The sequence below is a fragment of the Phalacrocorax carbo genome, chromosome 1 (assembly GCF_963921805.1).
Source record: "Phalacrocorax carbo chromosome 1, bPhaCar2.1, whole genome shotgun sequence".
Lineage (NCBI taxonomy): Eukaryota > Metazoa > Chordata > Aves > Suliformes > Phalacrocoracidae > Phalacrocorax > Phalacrocorax carbo.
The window spans coordinates 58,592,430-58,611,571 of NC_087513.1; the positions used below are offsets into that span (position 1 = coordinate 58,592,430).

The 19,142-nt window shown below is 41.5% G+C and overlaps 1 protein-coding gene across 16 annotated transcripts in view; it reads left to right on the top strand.

Annotated features, from left to right (window-relative positions):
- RBFOX2 (RNA binding fox-1 homolog 2) overlaps positions 1 to 19,142 on the top strand; it is a 174,315-nt gene that overhangs the window by 126,960 nt on the left and 28,213 nt on the right. For 13 of the 16 annotated variants that reach the window (XR_010373506.1, XR_010373503.1, XR_010373512.1 and 10 more), the window contains 2 exons: positions 9,673 to 9,726; positions 18,931 to 19,023. Coding sequence is in view for 12 of the 16 variants with exons in the window: in XM_064455532.1 (XP_064311602.1) it covers positions 9,673 to 9,726; positions 18,931 to 19,023 (147 nt within the window). In the remaining 4 variants the exon portion in view is untranslated. The remainder of the gene's footprint in view (positions 1 to 9,672; positions 9,727 to 18,930; positions 19,024 to 19,142) is intronic. The other 3 variants (XM_064455579.1, XM_064455563.1, XM_064455615.1) reach the window with 1 other exon arrangement.

Sequence of the window (19,142 nt, forward strand, 5' to 3'; positions counted from 1 at the left end):
TAAAGTAGTCTGCTTAAAACAGGTAATATTTACTTGACATTTCATGATGCCAATAAAAAGACTTCCAGAAAGCTTCTAGAAGGAATAGGTCATTTTTTAATGCACACAGTTCTGCACCCACTGTGGAATAAATCAATAGTTGACCTTGTTCTAGCAGATAAAGAAGAGTTAATAGCTGACCTGAAATCCCACGGTTGCTTAGGTACCAGTGATTGTTATTTGTCTGTATTTACTTTGTGCAAACAGAATATGGCATCAGGCAGTGATGTAAGGAGCTTTGGAAGAGTCTGTTTCTTCGAGTTTAAACAATTGGCAGGATAACTGTCCAGGAAGGTACCTTTAAAAGGGAAGTATTAATGGAATCTATAAAGTATTCACCAAAATCATACTGATGGTCAAAAAGGCTTGATTCCACAGTCACTGAAACTGTGTTAATAAAACACAGTGGGGCAGGGAGGATGAAGAGGAGGAGGAAGTAAATGTCAGTGAATATAAATGTAAACTTAAAGAAGCAGGTGAGGAAGGAAATGTGCTAATCATGGAGATACTGGTGATGTAGGTTCAGAGAGGGCATCAATCTTCTATATGCAAAGAGAGAAGATCTAGGTGTAGGTCCAATATAAAATTAGGAGAGATGTGTGTTTCTGGGGGAAAAAAATCCTAATGAAACCAAAAACACCAAACAAAGACCATCAAAAAACCCCAGCTTGCTGTGTTTATGATGTAACAGGAGATATTTGTACCGTATCTGGTTTTGTATGTAATTTATAACAAAGGAGGATGACACAGTGCTCCCTAATACTCAGCAGATCTAGACAAGGTATGTTCCAAGATAATAGCCAAAGCAAGGAGCTCTGTTAATTTTTAGCCAGTTCTTGTAAGCTAGGGAAGCTGCAGGAGGCTGGAGTGCTGCCCACCAGGATTCACTATTAAAAAATGGAAAGGGGTGACCCAAAGAGCTACAGACTGATTATCCATATGTTGATCTAAGATAAGAATAAATTTGGAATGCTAAAAAAACCATTAGAATATGAAGAAATCGTTTAGTGTCTATTCAGTGTGACTTTGTAAAATGTAATAGACATCTTTTAGGACAAATACTGTCCAGTCTATTTTGACAAGATTGTACAAAGCAATACTGATACAGTTAAACATTGCTTAACCAATTGAATTCATCCAAGTGACCAATTTTGCCTTTTTTTAAAGAAAAAGAACACTTAAATCAACACAATACACATTAGAGGGATTTAAAACCTCATTTAAAGATAGATAATAAAAAAAAGTAACTGGGGAGACATCAGTAATCAAGACTGTTTCTGGTGTTTGTTTTTCCAGGGACCTGTTTCAGTCACAGTCCTGTACAGCATCTGTATCAACCCATGGAGACAGTACTATTAAAACCTTGCCAGTAAGGTTTGCGGATGAAAAACTGTTTGAGGAGGAGGAAAGAGAAAGATAAGGTTACTGTTAGAGAATGACTTGAAATACCTGGTCAACTGACAATAAATCCAACAAAAAAGTGTTTGATGCAGCTCAGTGCAGAGTACTGAGTATGTGGGAACTGGGCTGTGCTTTTAGGATGGAAAGCTTTCTTTAGGAAACACAGATTTGGGAGAGTACTAGTGACTGTTGAAGATAGTCGCAATGCAAAGGGTGGTGTCAGGGTGAAGGAGGGATGTGATCTCACTCATGTTGAAAGCTGAAGCCTGACTGCGTAATTTTCTTCAGTTCTGAGATCAGTTTAAGAACAAAAAAAACCACTCCAGAGCTTGGCAGATGAGCGGCTTTTAAACTGTGTAAGGTGTTGGGTACATGATTTACTCAGCTTATTAAAGAGAGGTTGGGAGATGACAAGTTCCGTACAGGTGCTTATGTGTGGATGATACCTACTAATAGGGCTTTTAGGTCTTGTTTACAGTAATAATAAGATTTTTCCAGTTGAAAGCTGAGATTTAACACAATTAACATTGAAATAAGAGAAAAAATCATAATCATTTAGCATAATTTAAATAATGGAACAACTTACCAGGGAGTAGAAGAGTTGCCATCAGTGTCAAAAACAAGTTGGCAACTCTTTTTCAAAAATCTTATTACCCAGTTTTTGAGGGACATTTTTCAGCTAGTGTGTGTAAAGACTCCAACATGATGGTAGTAGTCGTCTTAAGTGCAGATAGGCTGTCCCCTTCCTTACTGGACTATGTATGCAGAAGAAAAGCTCATGTTTCCCTCAACATGTTTCCAGTCCTTTCAGCTTTGTGCTATGATAGTGTCTGTGCTTGTACCCCATGGCTGACTGCCTCAGTCTTTCCCTCTTAGGCTTCAAGAAGCAGTTTTCCTCCCAGTATAAAACTGGCCAGGATAGTCTGGTCAGTTCTGGACTTCAGAGTCAGATGGACTTCAGAGTCTCCTGGGGAAGATGATGGCTGGGTTGAGCTGCCTGCAAGAGGAAAATCCATCTGTTCTCAGGCTGAATCACAAACTCCCTCCACAAAAACAAGCAAAGTGGATCGTTTTGGAAGTTCATATGGGTGTCTGTGCACTAAATCCTTCTTATCTGTTGTGAGAGTAACAGTATGAGGAGTCAGAATTGATGTTTCTCAGAATTTATGTTTCTCAAGAATCTTCAACTATTTTTAGAAAAGGAGATGTGTAAGATAAAAATAAGGACTATGTTGATGATGATTGCAGGTGAAGGTGGGATAGCTCAGTACAGGGTGTGAATTCCCTCAGGCTCTGGCTTCTGATGGAGACATTGCCTTTTCTTAAAAACCTGCTCACTCCACGGCTGCTATTTGTAGGCCCTTAACTGCTTCTGGTGGGGAACATCATCAGCCCAGTGCATAAAGGGGTTTTGTGCATTATCAGCTATAGGAATAATAATGCATAGCTGTTTTATATGAAGGTGACCATTCTGTCACATTTAATAATTTCACTTAATGAAGTTATTAATAACTTAATTTATTAAAGGTGACAGAATGGTAGCTCCTTTTTTAACATTGGATTTTAAGGCAGGCGATGTTGTTACCCTTTTCCTTCTCTAAGCATAATTCATATCTCTATGGTGCATGTTTTTGGTAGACCACTGCCTTGTATGACCCAAACAGCACAGCTCTGGGAGCTCAGATATTTTTGGAAGCTATTGTAGCCTTCAGATCTCAGCCACTGGGGAAACATTTTGGCACTTTGCACTTCCTAAAATACCTCAGTGGATATAATTTCTCATCCAGTTTCATTCTGGTGTCAAGAGTGCAAAACACCTCCATGAGCCTCTAGTTCAAGGCTACAACAATAACAAGCTAGACTACAGCTCTTTCTCACCAAGAATTTGGTAGAATTTCAAGTCTGTATTTGCCAGTAAATAAATTTAAATACACAAGTAATTCATGATACACAACTATTGTCAATGGCAGAAAACTACTCATTTGGCATCAAGGTAAGTAGGTAAATAAACGATAGACCAAGAAGCACTGACCTACAGGTGTTGATGCAGCAAGGCCTGAAGTACAGCGGTAGGAAAATTGCTGAAAGGGACTCTGCTTTCTGAGTGGATTGGACATCTGAAGGAGGAAATCCTGTCTTCTGGATATCAAGATGTATTTTAGTTTTTTCATCTCTGGATAGTACTGATGGCCACGGATCACAGGTAACAAGTCCTACATGCCAGTACTGGAGAACAAATGTTCTGACACAAGGTGGCCTCTTTGTGACAATTCTTGTTTTCAAGCTCTTCCTGCAATAAGAGAGAGCTCCAGCCCTGTCATGGGGCAGGACTTTGTTCCTCCTGATGTTGGTTAGAGTTAGAAGAGGCGCTGCTGTTTATACTGATATGTTTCACAAGGGCAATTTCTGGAATCACCTTTTGCAAAGAACTGGTGTGCTCAGTGCTACTTGAGCATTCTGGTTTGTCTGCGTGCATACGCTGGGGGCCACGGTACTTCAGCTGTCAGCAGCTGTTGTACTGTCTGTCTTGATCTGCAAAAGCTATGTGCTGATGCCATAGGACATAAAAACTTCCGTAGTGACCATCTGGTGGAAGACAGCGATGACTGGATCATACATTTATCTAAGATTTGTTTAGGTTTTCATACGAGTTACTAGAAGAGTCTGCAGTGAGACTGGGCTGAATGTAATTTAGGAAGCAGTGCCGTGCTGTACCTGGATTTACTTGAATAAAGGGCCTGGGTAAAATTACATGGAGTTGTCTTTTATAACCCAGTTTTATATGGATTTGGTCTACATGTCTTGAGTCCTCTCAAATTGAGATTTGAATGTATGCTGCTTTTGTGGGCATGGGTCCAAGTACCTTTTCCATGCCAAGTAACAGTGCAGTCACACCTCTGCAGACGGTGCAAGGCAGGAACAAGGAGCTGAAAGTGTAGATCAGGAAGCTGGACTGGTGTTAAGATCTCTGGAACACTACCCTGTGGTACTGTTCACCCCCATCTCACTGGTTTGTGTGAAAATCTTTTATTTGTGAGTCAGAGGATTAAAAATGACTGAGAAATTATGTTCCTCGTCACTTTGTTTGCTGGGATGACTGTGGTCTGTAAATACTGTTAAAAATCTGTGCTCGCTGTGTGGCTTCCTTTTAAAGTCTGGTTTCTTAGAAAACATGTGTTTTGTTGGGCATCAGGTCAACCCTAATAAGGGCTTGTTGGTGCTTGTATACTGTCTGTTCAATTGGTAAACTATGGTAACGCTTTGGTTTAAATCCTTGATGCTTCCATCTTCCTGTCAGCAAAGCATACTGGTGCAGCTTGGCTGAACAAGGTTGGTTGTAGCAGGGTTGGACTCACTATTTTGAAGAGATGTGACCCAACTCTAGGTGAGGAAGCTCATGTACTGATAGCAGCGTAGCTCTGGCAGGCCCCGGGCTGCCATAACTAGGCACTGACTAATACACGCCACAATGGAGCCAGCTGTTCTCAGCTGAAAGTATATCCCATGTAGCTGGGAGCATGGGTAGGATGCTCTCTGCAGCATGGAACTATCCTGCATAGGAAATGCTCTTGCTCACACACTTCAAGCCCCTGAGGACCTGAAATGGTTTCTTGCACAGTAGATTGGTTTTCTGGCTATTTTGAATTTTGGCCATGTTTGAGAATGGACTGTTTGTCGCCTTCAAGGTTTAGATAGTTCACTGCACTTGTCTCTAAGGGAATTTTGTAGGGCCAGTGCAAAGCTGCTTGGGCATACAGAGTTCTCTTGCAGGGATGTGAGGTTGTCACATGGTGTCTCACATTACCTTTTGTTGTTCTGTGTTTTCTAGAGAATTTGCCTTGTACTCCCTGTTGTTTGCATCTTTAGGGTTAAGTTATTTGTCTGGCACGTTTTTGGAGCTGTTTTTGAAAGCTCTAGACAGAGAGAGGAGGCAGGGCCAGCTGGAACAGCATACAGGAGGGGCCCTACCAAACTGTCAGTGCCTTGGAAGGCAAAAGCTCTCTGGTGCCAGAACTCTCAAATTTATTATATGTAATGTAGTTACATCCTCTGCTGGAAAAATCTGCTGCCTTCATGTCATCTGGGTGGAAAGAAGCACACAGCATGCATATACCTTTTCTTGCACAATGCCCTTGCATCTATGATAAGGTACATCATGTTCAAGCAAGCAAATTGGGTTCTGGTCATGGCTGATGTCTGTTAATATCTTTATGCCTCTTAAAGCTGTGATTTCCAAGAGCCCCTGCTACCACTGTAGAGGAGATGATTCTCATTTACCTGCTTTACAGAAAAATAACTAAAAGCTGGTACAGGGTCACTTCAGGGAATGGAGCACAAAGATAAAACAAGATCCTGTAGCTCCTATGCCGTGGCATGACTGGAAGCGTGTGTGTGTGTGTGTATATATATCTAGCCATCATATGGCGTATACATGTGCAGTTCTTGGAGGAGGCTTCTTATGCAGCCTGACGTGTGATGAGGGATGCTGGCTTCTTGGTCACACAGTAAGCTTTTTAAGTCACAGTGGGGAGCACTTGAGATGTGTAGTCTTGCAATGACTTTTTCAGAGGCTGTGAGCTCTGCTGAGAATTTTTCTCCCCCAGCTGCTGTGCAGGGTTGTAAGTAGAAGTTCTTGGTAGTCTTGAGTGAACAAATCAGGTCTGTGAGCACAGTTATTCGTGTCTTCAAGGTTAGAGATTAGAGGATTGGTTCTCATGGATGACCTAAGCATGTGTCTTGTTTTATTTGGCCAGACCCTCTGTCTGCTGGAAAATACAAACATGCCTGTATACATGATTTTAAAAAATTACTGTGGGGGCATATGGTGTTGACCCTTGTATTTAGACGGCCTAGCATTTTCCATACAAAAATTGTGACCTTTCACTAAGGAGCTCTTAAAACTTCCATTATTTGCAGTAGGCTATTGACATTTGGTAGGGGAAGGACCATCAGAGAACAAAGTGCCTTTCTATGTTCCACTAAATTAGATTCAGCTTTGAAGGAGAGATAAACTGTTAAAATGAACTAGTTCTTTTTTCCTGCTTCCATTCTTCAGGAAAATTCTGGCATGCTACCAAAAATAAGTGCCTCCAGTGCTGGACCTGCGGTGTCCGTTGCGGCAGTGAGGACAAGAGCTGTGGTGTTAGGAGCTGTCAGAGCCGCTGTGGCAACAGCTGCAGCAGAGTCTTGAAGAGTCCAACACACGTCCTCCTGCCTCTCAGCCATGCTGCTTTCCTCCAGGGAATTTCATGGAGCAGGAAGCTCCTCCCCTCCAAACCTCAGTTCAGCAGTTAGCCCCTGTTCTCTCTATTCCTTCTCTCGCAGGCAGGTCCTTCTCTTCTGCCTCTTCAAACACCCACAGTTCCTAGGTAGAAAAGAGATTGGGACAGTTTGCATGGGTGGATGTAGCCCACTGCAGTAAACATCAAGCCTGTGCTTGCTGCAACCACAGGATTTGGTGATCTTAATTCTGTTGTCCAGGAAATCACATACATCCTTCATCTACAGGGCAAGGAGGCATCCCTGACACATCTCATGGAGCTAGGTGAGACCACTTGCATTCAGCATTACAGCCAGCTTTTAGTCAGCCACAAGAAATTTAACACACAAGACAGGATTTCCTGTTGGTGTGGAAACCCTGCATGGTGAGCTCAGCCGAATGGGGCTGGCGGGCAGCGCTGGCAGTAATATCCAAGGATCCAGGCCCAGCTGGGTGTGGAGAAAGGGGAAGATGGCAGGGCATAACTGTGCACCAGAAGCTGCACAGTTTGTTCTCTTTCAAGATGATCCTAATGAGGTAGAAAATTGTGATTTTTGATGGCTTTGAAGATTCTGAAAATAATTTTGGCATTTGCATTTATCGAGAGCCTGGCTGTTTCAGCATGTGTGGTAAGGCTAGGCAGCTGAGCTGATGTGGCAGGGGCAGACCCTGTTCTCGGGCAGGGTGTGCTACTTTCCACTCCTCCTTGCTTCTCAGAGCCCTAATGCTCACCTGACCCTTTGAGCCACTTCAGATCATTAACTTGTCAGAAACTTTGTATTTATTCCTTTTGTTGGGCTAGTTTTTCGCAGGATTGGTGAGCTGTATCAGTTTTTCTACAGGTGAGAATGAAAACGGGCCAGCTTTAGGAAGATGGTGAGACCAGACAAGGAGGGACAAGGGAGCAGGGGCAGCCCTTCAGCAGCTGCGAGCTGTTAAATTGGTTCGGCCCCTGTCGTGTAACAACACTGAAATAGTCTACCAAGAAAGCAATCATGACTGATTTCTTTCATGGCCGTGCCCAAGCCATATGCAACAAAGACAACAAAAAGCAATCAACAGCTAATCTCCTTTATAGATAAGCCCACACCAAGTGTGGGATAGAAATAGAAAATGTATTTTAGCTGTGATTGGCACAGCAGTGGTCAAAAGAGGATCCAGCGTGGATCAAGCCTAAGCTGTTGAGATGTTGAGGTTTCAAGGAAGATGCATGTTTACATTAGCATTATTCAAACTTTGTGTAACATGGGATATTGTGAATTCAATTGTTCTTAGGATGAATAGAAGATCGAGTATTGTCCTTAAACAATAGAACAGTAAAAACAACATCTGTGAACCAAAATTCATAAAAGAATACAACTATCTCCTTTTTAAGAATGGAGAATGGAAGCAGACAGAAACTATTGCTAAAATTGTTGGAAGCATTTTGTTTGCTTAAAGACAGTTGTGGAATACTTGTTCAAGGGACTTAATAGCTTTTTATTACTTTACATATTCAGAACTTCTCCTTAGTCATTATGGCTCGCTGTTGTAGATGTTCCATGTTTGCAAATCTGGCCACGAGTCTTTCAAGCAGGGCACCCACAAAATGAGCATTATACCCATTTGACTCTGAATAGAAAGGTTATTTTTTTTAAAAAATGGCAAATATTACATTAAGAGCACTGTGGCAAAGTGGAGAGTGTCCCAGTGCCCGGAGGCTGTGTTCATCATCTTTCCGAATTGTGAAACCATCCTTTCTTGTTGACCCTTCCTTAATTTGCTACCACCTTTAAATCTTCTGCAAGCAGTGAGATCAAAACCATGTTGACGGAAGCTTTTGTAAATAACGGGGTAGGAAAAATGGTCAGACATAGCAATTGCCTGAGTGCCTCTCTAGAATGAGGACTGCTCTGTATATACACTCCTGAAAATGAGATCTTAGACTTGTCTTTCTGGAGAGCAGACCTCCAGTTTGGAAAGATAACATTTGACACTTCTAGAAGACAGAGTATCGCAGGGCTCTGTTGAAGTGGTGATGCTTTTACCTATAGGTTACTATAGGTTTGAATCTGACCAGTTCAGTAAAAATATTTTAATACATTCCAAGGTGAAGTATGTGATCCGTATATGGTTCCACAGAGTGTAGTAAATCTCCTTTCTAGTTCGTAGATCTCGTTTCCCATTTTTAATCTGCGCTAAGTAGGGAGCTCTTTGGAACCACTTGTTGAAACAGTGCCTAGTAGTGGGGCCCTGCTCTCCTCAGGGTCTCCAGGCTGAGGCAGAGGTCAGAGTTGTATCGTACATCATAAAGTTGCATGGGTTATCGTCAACCTGCTATCAACAGCCTGTATGTCACCGGTTGAAGTAAAATGATATTTTCTGAAAAGCAAACTGTTAGGGGCTGGCCATTTTCCTGTTTTCTGAATCTGCCATCAATTGTTTTGAAGGCTTGGAGTTTAGGAAATTAAGGGCAGGGGAGAGAGGAAAGGAGATTTAGGGTTTGGAATCCCTGAGGTTGGGAGTCCTATGTGACTGTCTCCTCCAGAAAAACATAATCACTGTTAAGTTTCTCTTTGTGATAGCTGCTTCAGGAGGAAGATGAAATGCTGAATTACATTTGAGAAATGTTGTTAGATGTCCGAGATGAAATCATATAACCATGTCTGAGGTGAAATAGTAGAATGAGGGAAGAAAGACTTGTTTAGATTAAAAGGGGGAAAAGAAAAACCACCTCAAAAGCCATCCCTAAAACTCTTCTTGAGTTTGTTATTCTTCCTTTAGACTTTTTTGAGAAAACCAGGGTCTGTGACCAAGAGGAGCTGCATGTCCTAACCCAAGAGAATTGGGTCATGTCACTGGGATTTTATGCCTTTGCCTGTATGCTAGAAATGGAAATATTCTCACCTTTCTTCATGCACTAAGCCAGCCCCCAAAAGGTAGGAAAAATGGGATGCCAAAAATAAATCTTTTTTCCCTTTGTCTCTCTGCAGCAATTCGGCAAAATCCTTGATGTAGAGATAATCTTTAATGAGCGTGGCTCCAAGGTAAGTCCTGTTTCTGTACCCGTTTCTCTTGTTTTGATTGCAGAGTTAAAGGCAGTTCGTTGCCTAGAGAATATACTCTGTAGAGGTCAGCAGGAACTAGTGTGATGGGGGAAGGGAAAAGCTATTTTGGGGGCTGCCTCCTGTTCCCTCTGACTCCAGACTCTGAGCATGGTCATTTCTGGGCAGCATATACAAATGCTCCTGGACACTCCTGTCTGTAATGTGGGATCAGGTTCCGAGCCTTTTGAACAAACAGGGAGTCAGTCACTTGAGCCTTCAGACCAACCTGTTCCCATTGCACTAGCAATGGGTGCCCTGTGGGGAAGGCAGAATAAGGTACAACAGCTTTGTGTGGTGGGGAGACTGTAAGAACAAAGCCTAATCCACCCACCCCCAACAACATTTTTGTTGCACTAAAATACTTCTATAGAAGAAACTGTCATATCTCATATGTGAAAGGATTTTATTTACTCTATTTTGCAGACTAACTCAGCACTTCTGTGATACCAACCTTTCATGTTTGAGATATTTGATGCTTAAAATGAGCATCCTCATTCCCCTTGCCCTGCCCCGTGTGGACCTCTCCCCACTGAATTTGCATTCAGAGACCTATTTTCATCTTACAGATATATTAAGAGGGAGTTTTTGTTGGGGTTAATGGTAATTCATTTTTCTGGAGATGAGATTTCAAATGTTGCTCAGGTCAGCTGCAGAGAGATTCAGTGATCTTTGTCCTAATTGGCAATTGGTTCTCATCACGTAACCAGTATCACCACAATGACAAATTGATGTGATTCTCTCTCTGCCCAGGAGGTTCAGCACTGGAATAGCAGGGAGTTTTGCAGGTCAGGAGCGAGGTGCATTGCCAAAGCTCTATGGGGGAAGCTTGCACAGTGCATGTCTATACTCTGCTTGACTTAATCAATGCTAAGATTCCCATTTTCAATTAAAAAAAAATTTCCCTCCTCCCCCCACGCACGTGTGCGCACATGTGTGCATGCACACAAGAGACTTTGAAGTTGCAATTCAGCTAAGCAGTCTTGGTTTAGAGTCTATGCCTTTCGCTTGGATTTGAGGTTCACAGTCTTAAGGTGGCCTCTTTGCTTCAACATATATTCCGGGGTATGTTCATGTTCAGAACCCTCTGCAAATTTCCACCCATGCTGCCCAAGATGCATTTTGAAATTCTTCAGTCTGTGTATTAGCTGGAAACCAGAAAGCGGTTGATCTGTATACAAAAGTGAATGTTAGCCCTTTTCTCATTCTTTGTGCCTAATACCATGGTTTTGGTTTTGTTGGCTTTTTGTTTGTTTTTTTTTTTTAAGTAAGACAGTCTGAAGAAGTAAACATCCATATGAATTAGTTAGTTTTATATCCCTTTTTCTGGATAAAAATCTATATGCCTTACCAAAACAATCAGCTATGCTGACTTTGTAAATAGTTATTCTGCTCTCTGCTGTTCTTGTGATATTTATAGGCCAGAGCTATCTGTGAATTAGTCTTGATTTTAGTTATTTCTATTTGGCTTTGGGAGTAGCCTCTGGCCTCTATCAAATCCCTACTTGTTTGGAAGTAATTGCAAAAGAAAGAACAAAAATAACTGGCCTGGCAAAGTGGTGAGCTCTATCCTTCATCCCCCACTGCCTGTGCTTTCCAGAACAGTGTTTTCCTCTCCACACATGAACTTTACTCTCTTTCGCCCATCCATACAGCCCTGTATTAAACGCCCACGGCTGCCCTTTCCCTTCTAGGCAACACTAACGTTGGAGGCTTTCTGTGAAGATTTGATTTATGACTGAAAAGTACCTTCTCACGCACTTGTTAAAAGCCCAAGGCTTCTGGTTTTCAGTTAAAACAAAAATTATTGCTGAAGAGTTCCTTGATGGGTTTTATCCTGAACCCTTAACAAATATATGAAAAAAGAAAGCGATCCAAAGACATGTTCTTCCAGTCCTTGACCATGCAGTTTTCTACTGCTTTTTTTGTCATCTTATAGCAAAAAGCAGTGGCAAAACTGAGAGCCTTGTGAGGGATGGGGCAGAATCTGAACAGAATGAGACAACACCCAGAGCAATTTTGTGGTATCTCGGCATCCTTCTCTGCCCAAAATAATTCCTGTTTTTAAAAGAATGCAAGATTATTCCTGCTTAGCATGAAAATGGGAGGCCCCAGTGTTTGAGTGGGGTGTAGCTGCACGAAGCACCTGGTATTCACATAATAATGGAAAACAGCAGTTTGGTGATCTGATGGTGAAGCAAAGGAAATGGATCTTTCTGGAGGCCACTCACTCACTCTTGGGTTCTTCCTCCACCTTAGGAAAAAAAAAAAAATCTGAATGCATTTTCCTGCCCTGTGGTTTCCATTCTAATTAATGATATGAAACCTCTCTCTCTTCTTCTCCTCTTCCTCTCTCTTGGGAATCCGAAAGCAGATGCTCCTGCTGCCTGCCTTGTGCTGTGTTCTCAATGCTCCCTTCCCTTCCCCGGGTTCCTAAGGGTTGTAGGGTTTTGTGTATATGTTATGTAAATATTTAAAAGGTACAGTGGTAAATCCCAAACTGCACTGGGTTTGCTCCCGCCCAGTGTACGATGGGGTTGAGCAGCGCTTTGTCCCTGCCGAGCTGTGGCAGGAGATCTCTGCTGGGATCGCTCTAGTGCTGGTTGGTAGGAGGGACTGGAGGAAGCATGTGGGTTGCATTCTTCCTGTTGAATCCACCTGAGATGACCAGGCAGTTTTCTTTGACAGTCTTGGGGAGCTATATCAAACTAGCTGCATCTTCAGCATCTCTGTGTGTTTAGGAAGTTTGGTGGCGAAAGAGAGAGCAGCGTGTGTCTGCCACAGCTACCTTGCACCTCAGGTTCTTGCATTTGGCTTAGGAAATGTTGTTTCTTTTGACTTTCTGTGTCACAGCAGAGTAGGAGGCAGTTAATAATTAGTTTTGCTGATTCTCCTCTCCAAGCAATGTGAATTCTTGTTTCCTAACTCAATTTCTGCCCAGATTCAATCTGTTTAGTGGGATTATATGGGCCCTGGTAGACTTCACACTGATGTTGCTTTGCTACATATGAGAAACAAGCAGAAACTTTAAGCATCCCTTGAATTTCATTTTGTTTTATTCTTGTTTAATAGAATGACATCAGTCTTCCCTTGATGTGTTTGGTTTTTTGCTTGCTTCCAAGAAACTGTTTGTTTCATTTGTTCTGTTTACCATTACATTTCTAGTTCTGACCCGTGTAAGTACCTTTAAATAGCATTGTGCTCATGGTTGCAGTTCACCATGCACTTCACTGAACCGTGAATAAAACACCTCCAGAGGAAGTTGAGAGAGGGAGGATTCCTGCTCCTTTTGTTAGTGGAGATGCATCCTCTAGATGCATATTTTTGTACTGTTGTGCTGAACCGAACAAGTGGATGTATTTGCAGAATTAATGCAGTCTGCCTGCGTAACGAGTACCCTGTGGCATTCGTAAAGCTGCAGGGGAAGGGAATCCAAGCTCTTTGCTCATCAGCTGTGTACCATGTGACATTCCAAGATGTGCCCTCGATGACATTCAGAGACCAAGAGTGCGTAAGCACATAGTAAAATCTTGGCTTGAAGAGGTAGAATTTTTTTTAGGTTTTCAAATGGTGAGAGTTCATATTAGTGCAGATTGCAAGCTTGTGGTTTCAGGATCGTGTAAGTTTATGTCCTTCACTGCCTTCTACTTGGGAGACTCAGGTCTCTGAGTTCTTGTACAGGACTGAAGTGTCTAGAAAAGCTCCATTTTTGATTAAAAAATTAGTTGTATAGTACCTTACATCTTGTCCTCACAAAGAAATTATACCTGTTAGTGAGTGGAGTTCTGCAAGTAAACCTGTGCTAATTAAAACCTTGTGCAGAAAGCTGTGTGGAAACACTTAGGCGGTTTTTGTTTGCAGTTAACTGTAGGTTGAGATAAGAATATGAGTTTAGGTTTTGCTAAGTGTACCTAAGAGACTGTACGTTTGCATGTGCATTTATTTCTTCTTTGAATGGATTAGGTGTTTTGAGTTGAGCTGCTCTTGTTCTGGAGTTAGTTTCCACTAAGTGGCACAGATACAACCCCTTGTTACATAAAACAAATTAGAGGTCTTGTTTTCATTTTAATTCTGTTTTCATAATTCTTGTTCAGATGTCATCAGTTGAGCCAGAAATACAAATAGTGTTATTAACACAAAGAGGCTTAATAACAAATTAAATACCAGCGACCAGCATAGCTTTCTCAGGTCACCAAATCCCTTTATAATGCCAGTGGTATGAAGGAGACGTGACCTGCGTCCCTTTATCCTAGTTCAGTGAGGTACAGTTTTATGCCTTCAACTGTGCCGTACTAAACTAATGAGTTAAATTAGTCCATACACTGAACTGGTTTATTTAAGGCTGAAGTTGATCGGTTGATAGTATAAGCTGATTTACTGCTCCTGTGGGAGTGCCTTCCCAGTAATGCTCATTTCACTGTGTAGAGTGTTGAATCCTGGGTGCTAAATTAGCAAAAAAATGATACAGCAGGGAGAGGGAGAGGAACGAGTTTGTCGCCTGACAGTTTAGCTAGTTGAACTCACAGACCACACAGTAAGATCCAAGATAGATTGTGGGGAGGAGGAGGAGCACACAACTGGGGACAACATGGGGCCGTGAAACCCCTGACCTGAGTTGGCTGGAGCGGCTCTGAAGCCCAAAGCTCGCGTTGAGCAGCAGTGCTGGCCAGGCTCCCGCCGTTCGCTCCTGGCCTCTGCCCCCTCCTCAGTTTTGCAGGAGGATTGGCAGTGGCAGCAACACAATGAAATGATCCAGGTTAAAAACAGCCCTGCATGTTTTTTTTGAAGATGTATTTATGGTTTTTTAGCCAGATTAATTTCTGCATCTGGTTCACCAGCTTGCACAGGTACACAGACAGGTGCTTTATGCATATATGCCTTAACGCACTCAAAGTGTGGCACAGGCAGGGGGGAGCTGGAAGAGCTGCTGAAAATAGTGGCAGCTTGGTTTACGCCAATTCCCTCACAGATTTGAAGTGTGCATTTGTGTGTGTAACTTCAATAATATGTTTCTGAATTTCATGCTGTGTTTCTGTTGGTGTATTCAGTCCTGCTCATCTCAGGTGGATTATAGCTGAAACCCTCCTACTCTTTCCAAATGCCTTGGAAACAGGTAGCCTAAACTGCTGTCTCCTTGGCCATTTTTTTCCAGGCTCCTAAAAGTTTGCTTATTATGGAAATAAGGAATAAAATAAAATAAAATAAAATCGAAAAAAGCCCCTACAAAACTTGGTTAAAAGTGAGCACAGCAGCAGATGATGGCAGGGCCGGTTGCTGGCTGCATGCTCCAGTGGTACAAGGCAAAGACGCTGCTATTGAGGTGACTGGTCTAAACTCCGTGACAAATGAAGGGTTAACAATGCATGGATTTCAAGGGGCTCTGTTTAGTTTCCTTTGGTTTTATTTTCTTTTTTTATTTTATTTTATTTTACTTTATTTTTTGTTGTGTTTTTGTTTTTTTTTTTTTTTGTTTAATTTCTGTGTTCTGGCCACACCCAGGAGAACCGTCTGCTTTTGATTTCTCCCTTTACGGTTACATGGTAAATTTTCTTTCTCATTCTTCAGAGATGGAAACGTTCAAATACTATATATACATTTTTTTTTCACTGCTCATCATGTTGCTTGTTATTTATTGCAGAGTCTGAGGCCAGACTAAAAGGGTGGCAGTTACTCGGTCTCTTCAGGCCCTTTGAATAAACCTTTGGGTAAAAGGGGTTAGTCTGGCACTGCAAATTACTCACCAGTCCTAAAAATGTTTGCTGGGGTTATTTAGTGTTTGCTGGGTACACTGAGGCTTAAACTTATTTTCTGCTTGGGAGAAGTTCATGGCAGTTGCTGGTAGAAAGGAGTTGTTAAAAATTTCAGCCTTGTTATCATAACAGCCTTATTAAACCCAAGCTATTTGTATAATCTAAATTTTAAAAGCCTTAAGCATTTTTTTACCCAGGATTGTATCTTCCCTCCTTCTGGCTCCATATCTAGTAATTTGGAGCAAACCAGTAGCTGCTATAAAGCTAAGCTAGTAAATATTGAACATCTGCCACCTCTTTTTCTTCTTTCTTTCTTTCTTTTTTTTTTCCATGGGCAAGACAATCTTGGGAGGGAAAACTGAGAAGTGTTTGTTGTATGTGTATTTAGGTACAAATTAATCCCTATTCTTTACAGGTCATCTGTGAGAAGGAATTAAAATTATATGTATCTGCTATTTTTTCTTTCCCACATTAAAAAAGAATGTATATATAATCGCTAGTTTTTAAACTTACAAATAACAAAAATGTCAAGCATGGATCACCTGTTTTTCCTAATGAAAATTTGAATGTTTAAGATATGCATTAAGATGACAAATCAAGGGGGCACAAATACTGACTGTGCCAATAGTCAACTATGTAAAGAGTTAATTCAGCATTGACATTTAGTGGTTCTCAACAAAGAGAGATGCACAAGCTAAGGACTGATCTGTCAATAAAACAAAAATTGTGGTTAATTAGCTATGTTGTTCAGAATCAGATTAATTCTGTTTTAATTCACATTGTTAATTATTTTCATATAGTCTGCATGTGGATTGTACCCTACCTTGAGTTAACTTATTAAAAATAGTGAAAATTCCTAATTGAAGTTTAAAGGTATTTAATGATAATGTGATTTTAAAATCCCATACAGACTTCACTAATTGCAAACAAATGTGAATTAAAATAGTCTTAGTTTGGTTCTAGCCTGCACAGATTAATGACTAAAAAATTACCTTCCCTCTGCTCACCAGCTTTCACATCATCACCGAAGACATAGATTTCATTTGGTCTCCACAGGCTTGTCTAGAACAAACAGAAATTTTGATGTAAAAAGAGAAGAGGGAAATAGAGATTCCTGTTGCAGTCTTTAAAAGGCTGGGGGAGAAGGGGAGGTAAAGATGCTTTTTCCCCATTATATAGAACCAGAGGGAAAGGTATTGCTCTATTTCTCAGTCTTGCCTTTCTCTGTAGGGGTTCTTTGAAGCATACACGATACCCTGTCCCTTCATCATCAGCTTTGCTCTTATATACCCCCATACCCTCCCTGCAACATATTTGAGTTATATGTAGTTGGGCAGTGTTAATAGTCCTGATCTCTTGTAGCTCCAATTTTAATCCATATAAACAGAGAACTTTTATGCTGTTCTGAAAAAGACATCAGTTTCTTATTTATATAGCTTTTTATTTATAGCTGGAGAAATGAAATCATCTGAAGTTTTAGGTTATTGTGTTGGAGCCCAAAGGAGCACTCTTGTTGATCTCAACATGGCAGTACTTGTCCAGGTTCTTATTATTGCTGTTCAGGGGGAAAAAAAAAAAAGGAAAAAAAACCCAAACCAAACCTGCATGTGTAATGGTTTGGTGCTCGAAACCTAGCTGTGGATGGTAAAGGCCAGCATGTGCAAGAATGATGGCTTGCTTGTGTCTTGTTGCTAACAGTGCTTAGAATTCAAGATGCCTTTTTTGTTTTAGCCCAGTCTGTACATATCAACCTCCAGCTGCACAGAGGGGGACGCAAGGCTAGCATGCCATTTGCCTGACAAGGCGTAGCTGTAGATCACTCACATCACCTTGCTCTCCAGTTAATGTCAGGAGTTTCCATTGTATCAGTTGCAAGCTTTGTTTTTCCTGCTCCCGAGGGTATCGGAGCCAGCAGAGATTACTCTCCATACATTAAATCAGTTTGCTTTATACCAAACCACTGGAGCTGGTTACTCCTGTTATCTTAAGATACCCTAAAAGCAAAACGCCACAAATTTGTTGGGTTTTTTTGTTTGTTTGGTAGTGGTTTGTTGTGGTGGTTTTTTTTGGCCCCACTCTCTGTAATGGCACGAAGAATATCTCATCACAGTTGTCTGTAGTAGGATAGCATTTGTTACTAGCTAAAATCCTAATTCACTTGGTCACATTGGCTCTGTTTTAATGTCAGTGCACTCATCTCCGTGGAAGGAAGCATGATCTCTTATCCTGCCATGTTACACGGCTGCATGAGTTGGCAGCAGCACCAGCATGTAGGAGAGGTGTGTTGCATGCACCTTCATGGATGCGGTAATGCTCAATTTGTCTAACTAAAGGGACATTTTAGTAGTCCTTGAGTCTTTGTGGTTGCTCCAAGCAGGGCACATCAATTTTTCTGAACTTCATGGTCTAACTAGGCAGAGATTTGCTACTGTCTATGGCGCAGAGGTTGCCATCTCATAAGAAAGCCAAGTAAGATGGGTAGCAGGGTGGGAGGGCCGTAGCAGTAGGTCAGCAGTGTCAGACAACTAAAACCTGCCTTTACTGATGAATCCATATTTAGGTGTTTAGATTTACACTCAAGTCCAACACAGTACTCATAGGAAAATAGAATGTGTGATACTCTAAATCTTCATGTTCAGTCATGTTTATTTGAAGGTGCCACCTAGAAGCCCTGCTTACTTTCAGGGCCCTATGCGTTACTAGGGAAGTTACAGGCATAGGCGTAGACATCAGCTGTACCCCGAAGAGCTTACAAGGGATGCTTTACAAACAGCCCTTCCTCTCAGCAGTTTTCTAAGGTAGGTAATTATTATTGTCTCCATTTTACAGGTGGGAAAAACAAGGTTCAGTGTTTCATTTGCCCAAAGCTTCGCAGAATTCCTGGTGCCAGGCGTGAACTCAGATTGCTGCTCGCTCTCGTAGCAGTTTGTCAAGAGAACGAAGTGCTGCTCAGTGTCGATGTCCTGTACTGTGTCTGGGGTGGGTGGGGGGTCCTGCAAAGCATGCCTGTTAATTAGCAGAGGGGAGAGGAGCCCTGCTTGGGTTTGACCAGCTTGCCTATGTCAGATCAGGGCTTAGTGTTTTTTAAACAAACAAACAAAACAAAAAAATTGTCTCGAGTAACTTTGTACTTCTTTTTTGGTCTGGCCTCAATTGCTTTTATGTTTTCTTTTTTTTTTATTTACTCTTCTTATGATTACAGTTCCTTTATTTTATCGAATTTAATTTCTTTCATTTATGAAACATGCATGAACCAACAATGTGACTCTAAGAGGTTATTGCTGAGTTGTGCTGATGTCGATTTCATACTGTGATATTTTTTCTCTATTTACCTAGAGATCAGTATTTCAATATATAACGATGTGCATGTTTTCCCCCCTTCTCCCGCTGCATGCAGGGATTCGGGTTCGTAACTTTCGAGAATAGTGCTGATGCAGACAGGGCCAGGGAGAAATTACACGGCACCGTGGTAGAGGGCCGTAAAATCGAGGTGCATGTCTTCAGTAATTCAATTTCTTCTTTATATTTATTCTTTTGATTTCTTTTTGTGTCTTGCCTCACTTATTTCACATTTGGATCCCAGTCTCGTGTGTGCGTGTGTGTTTGTGT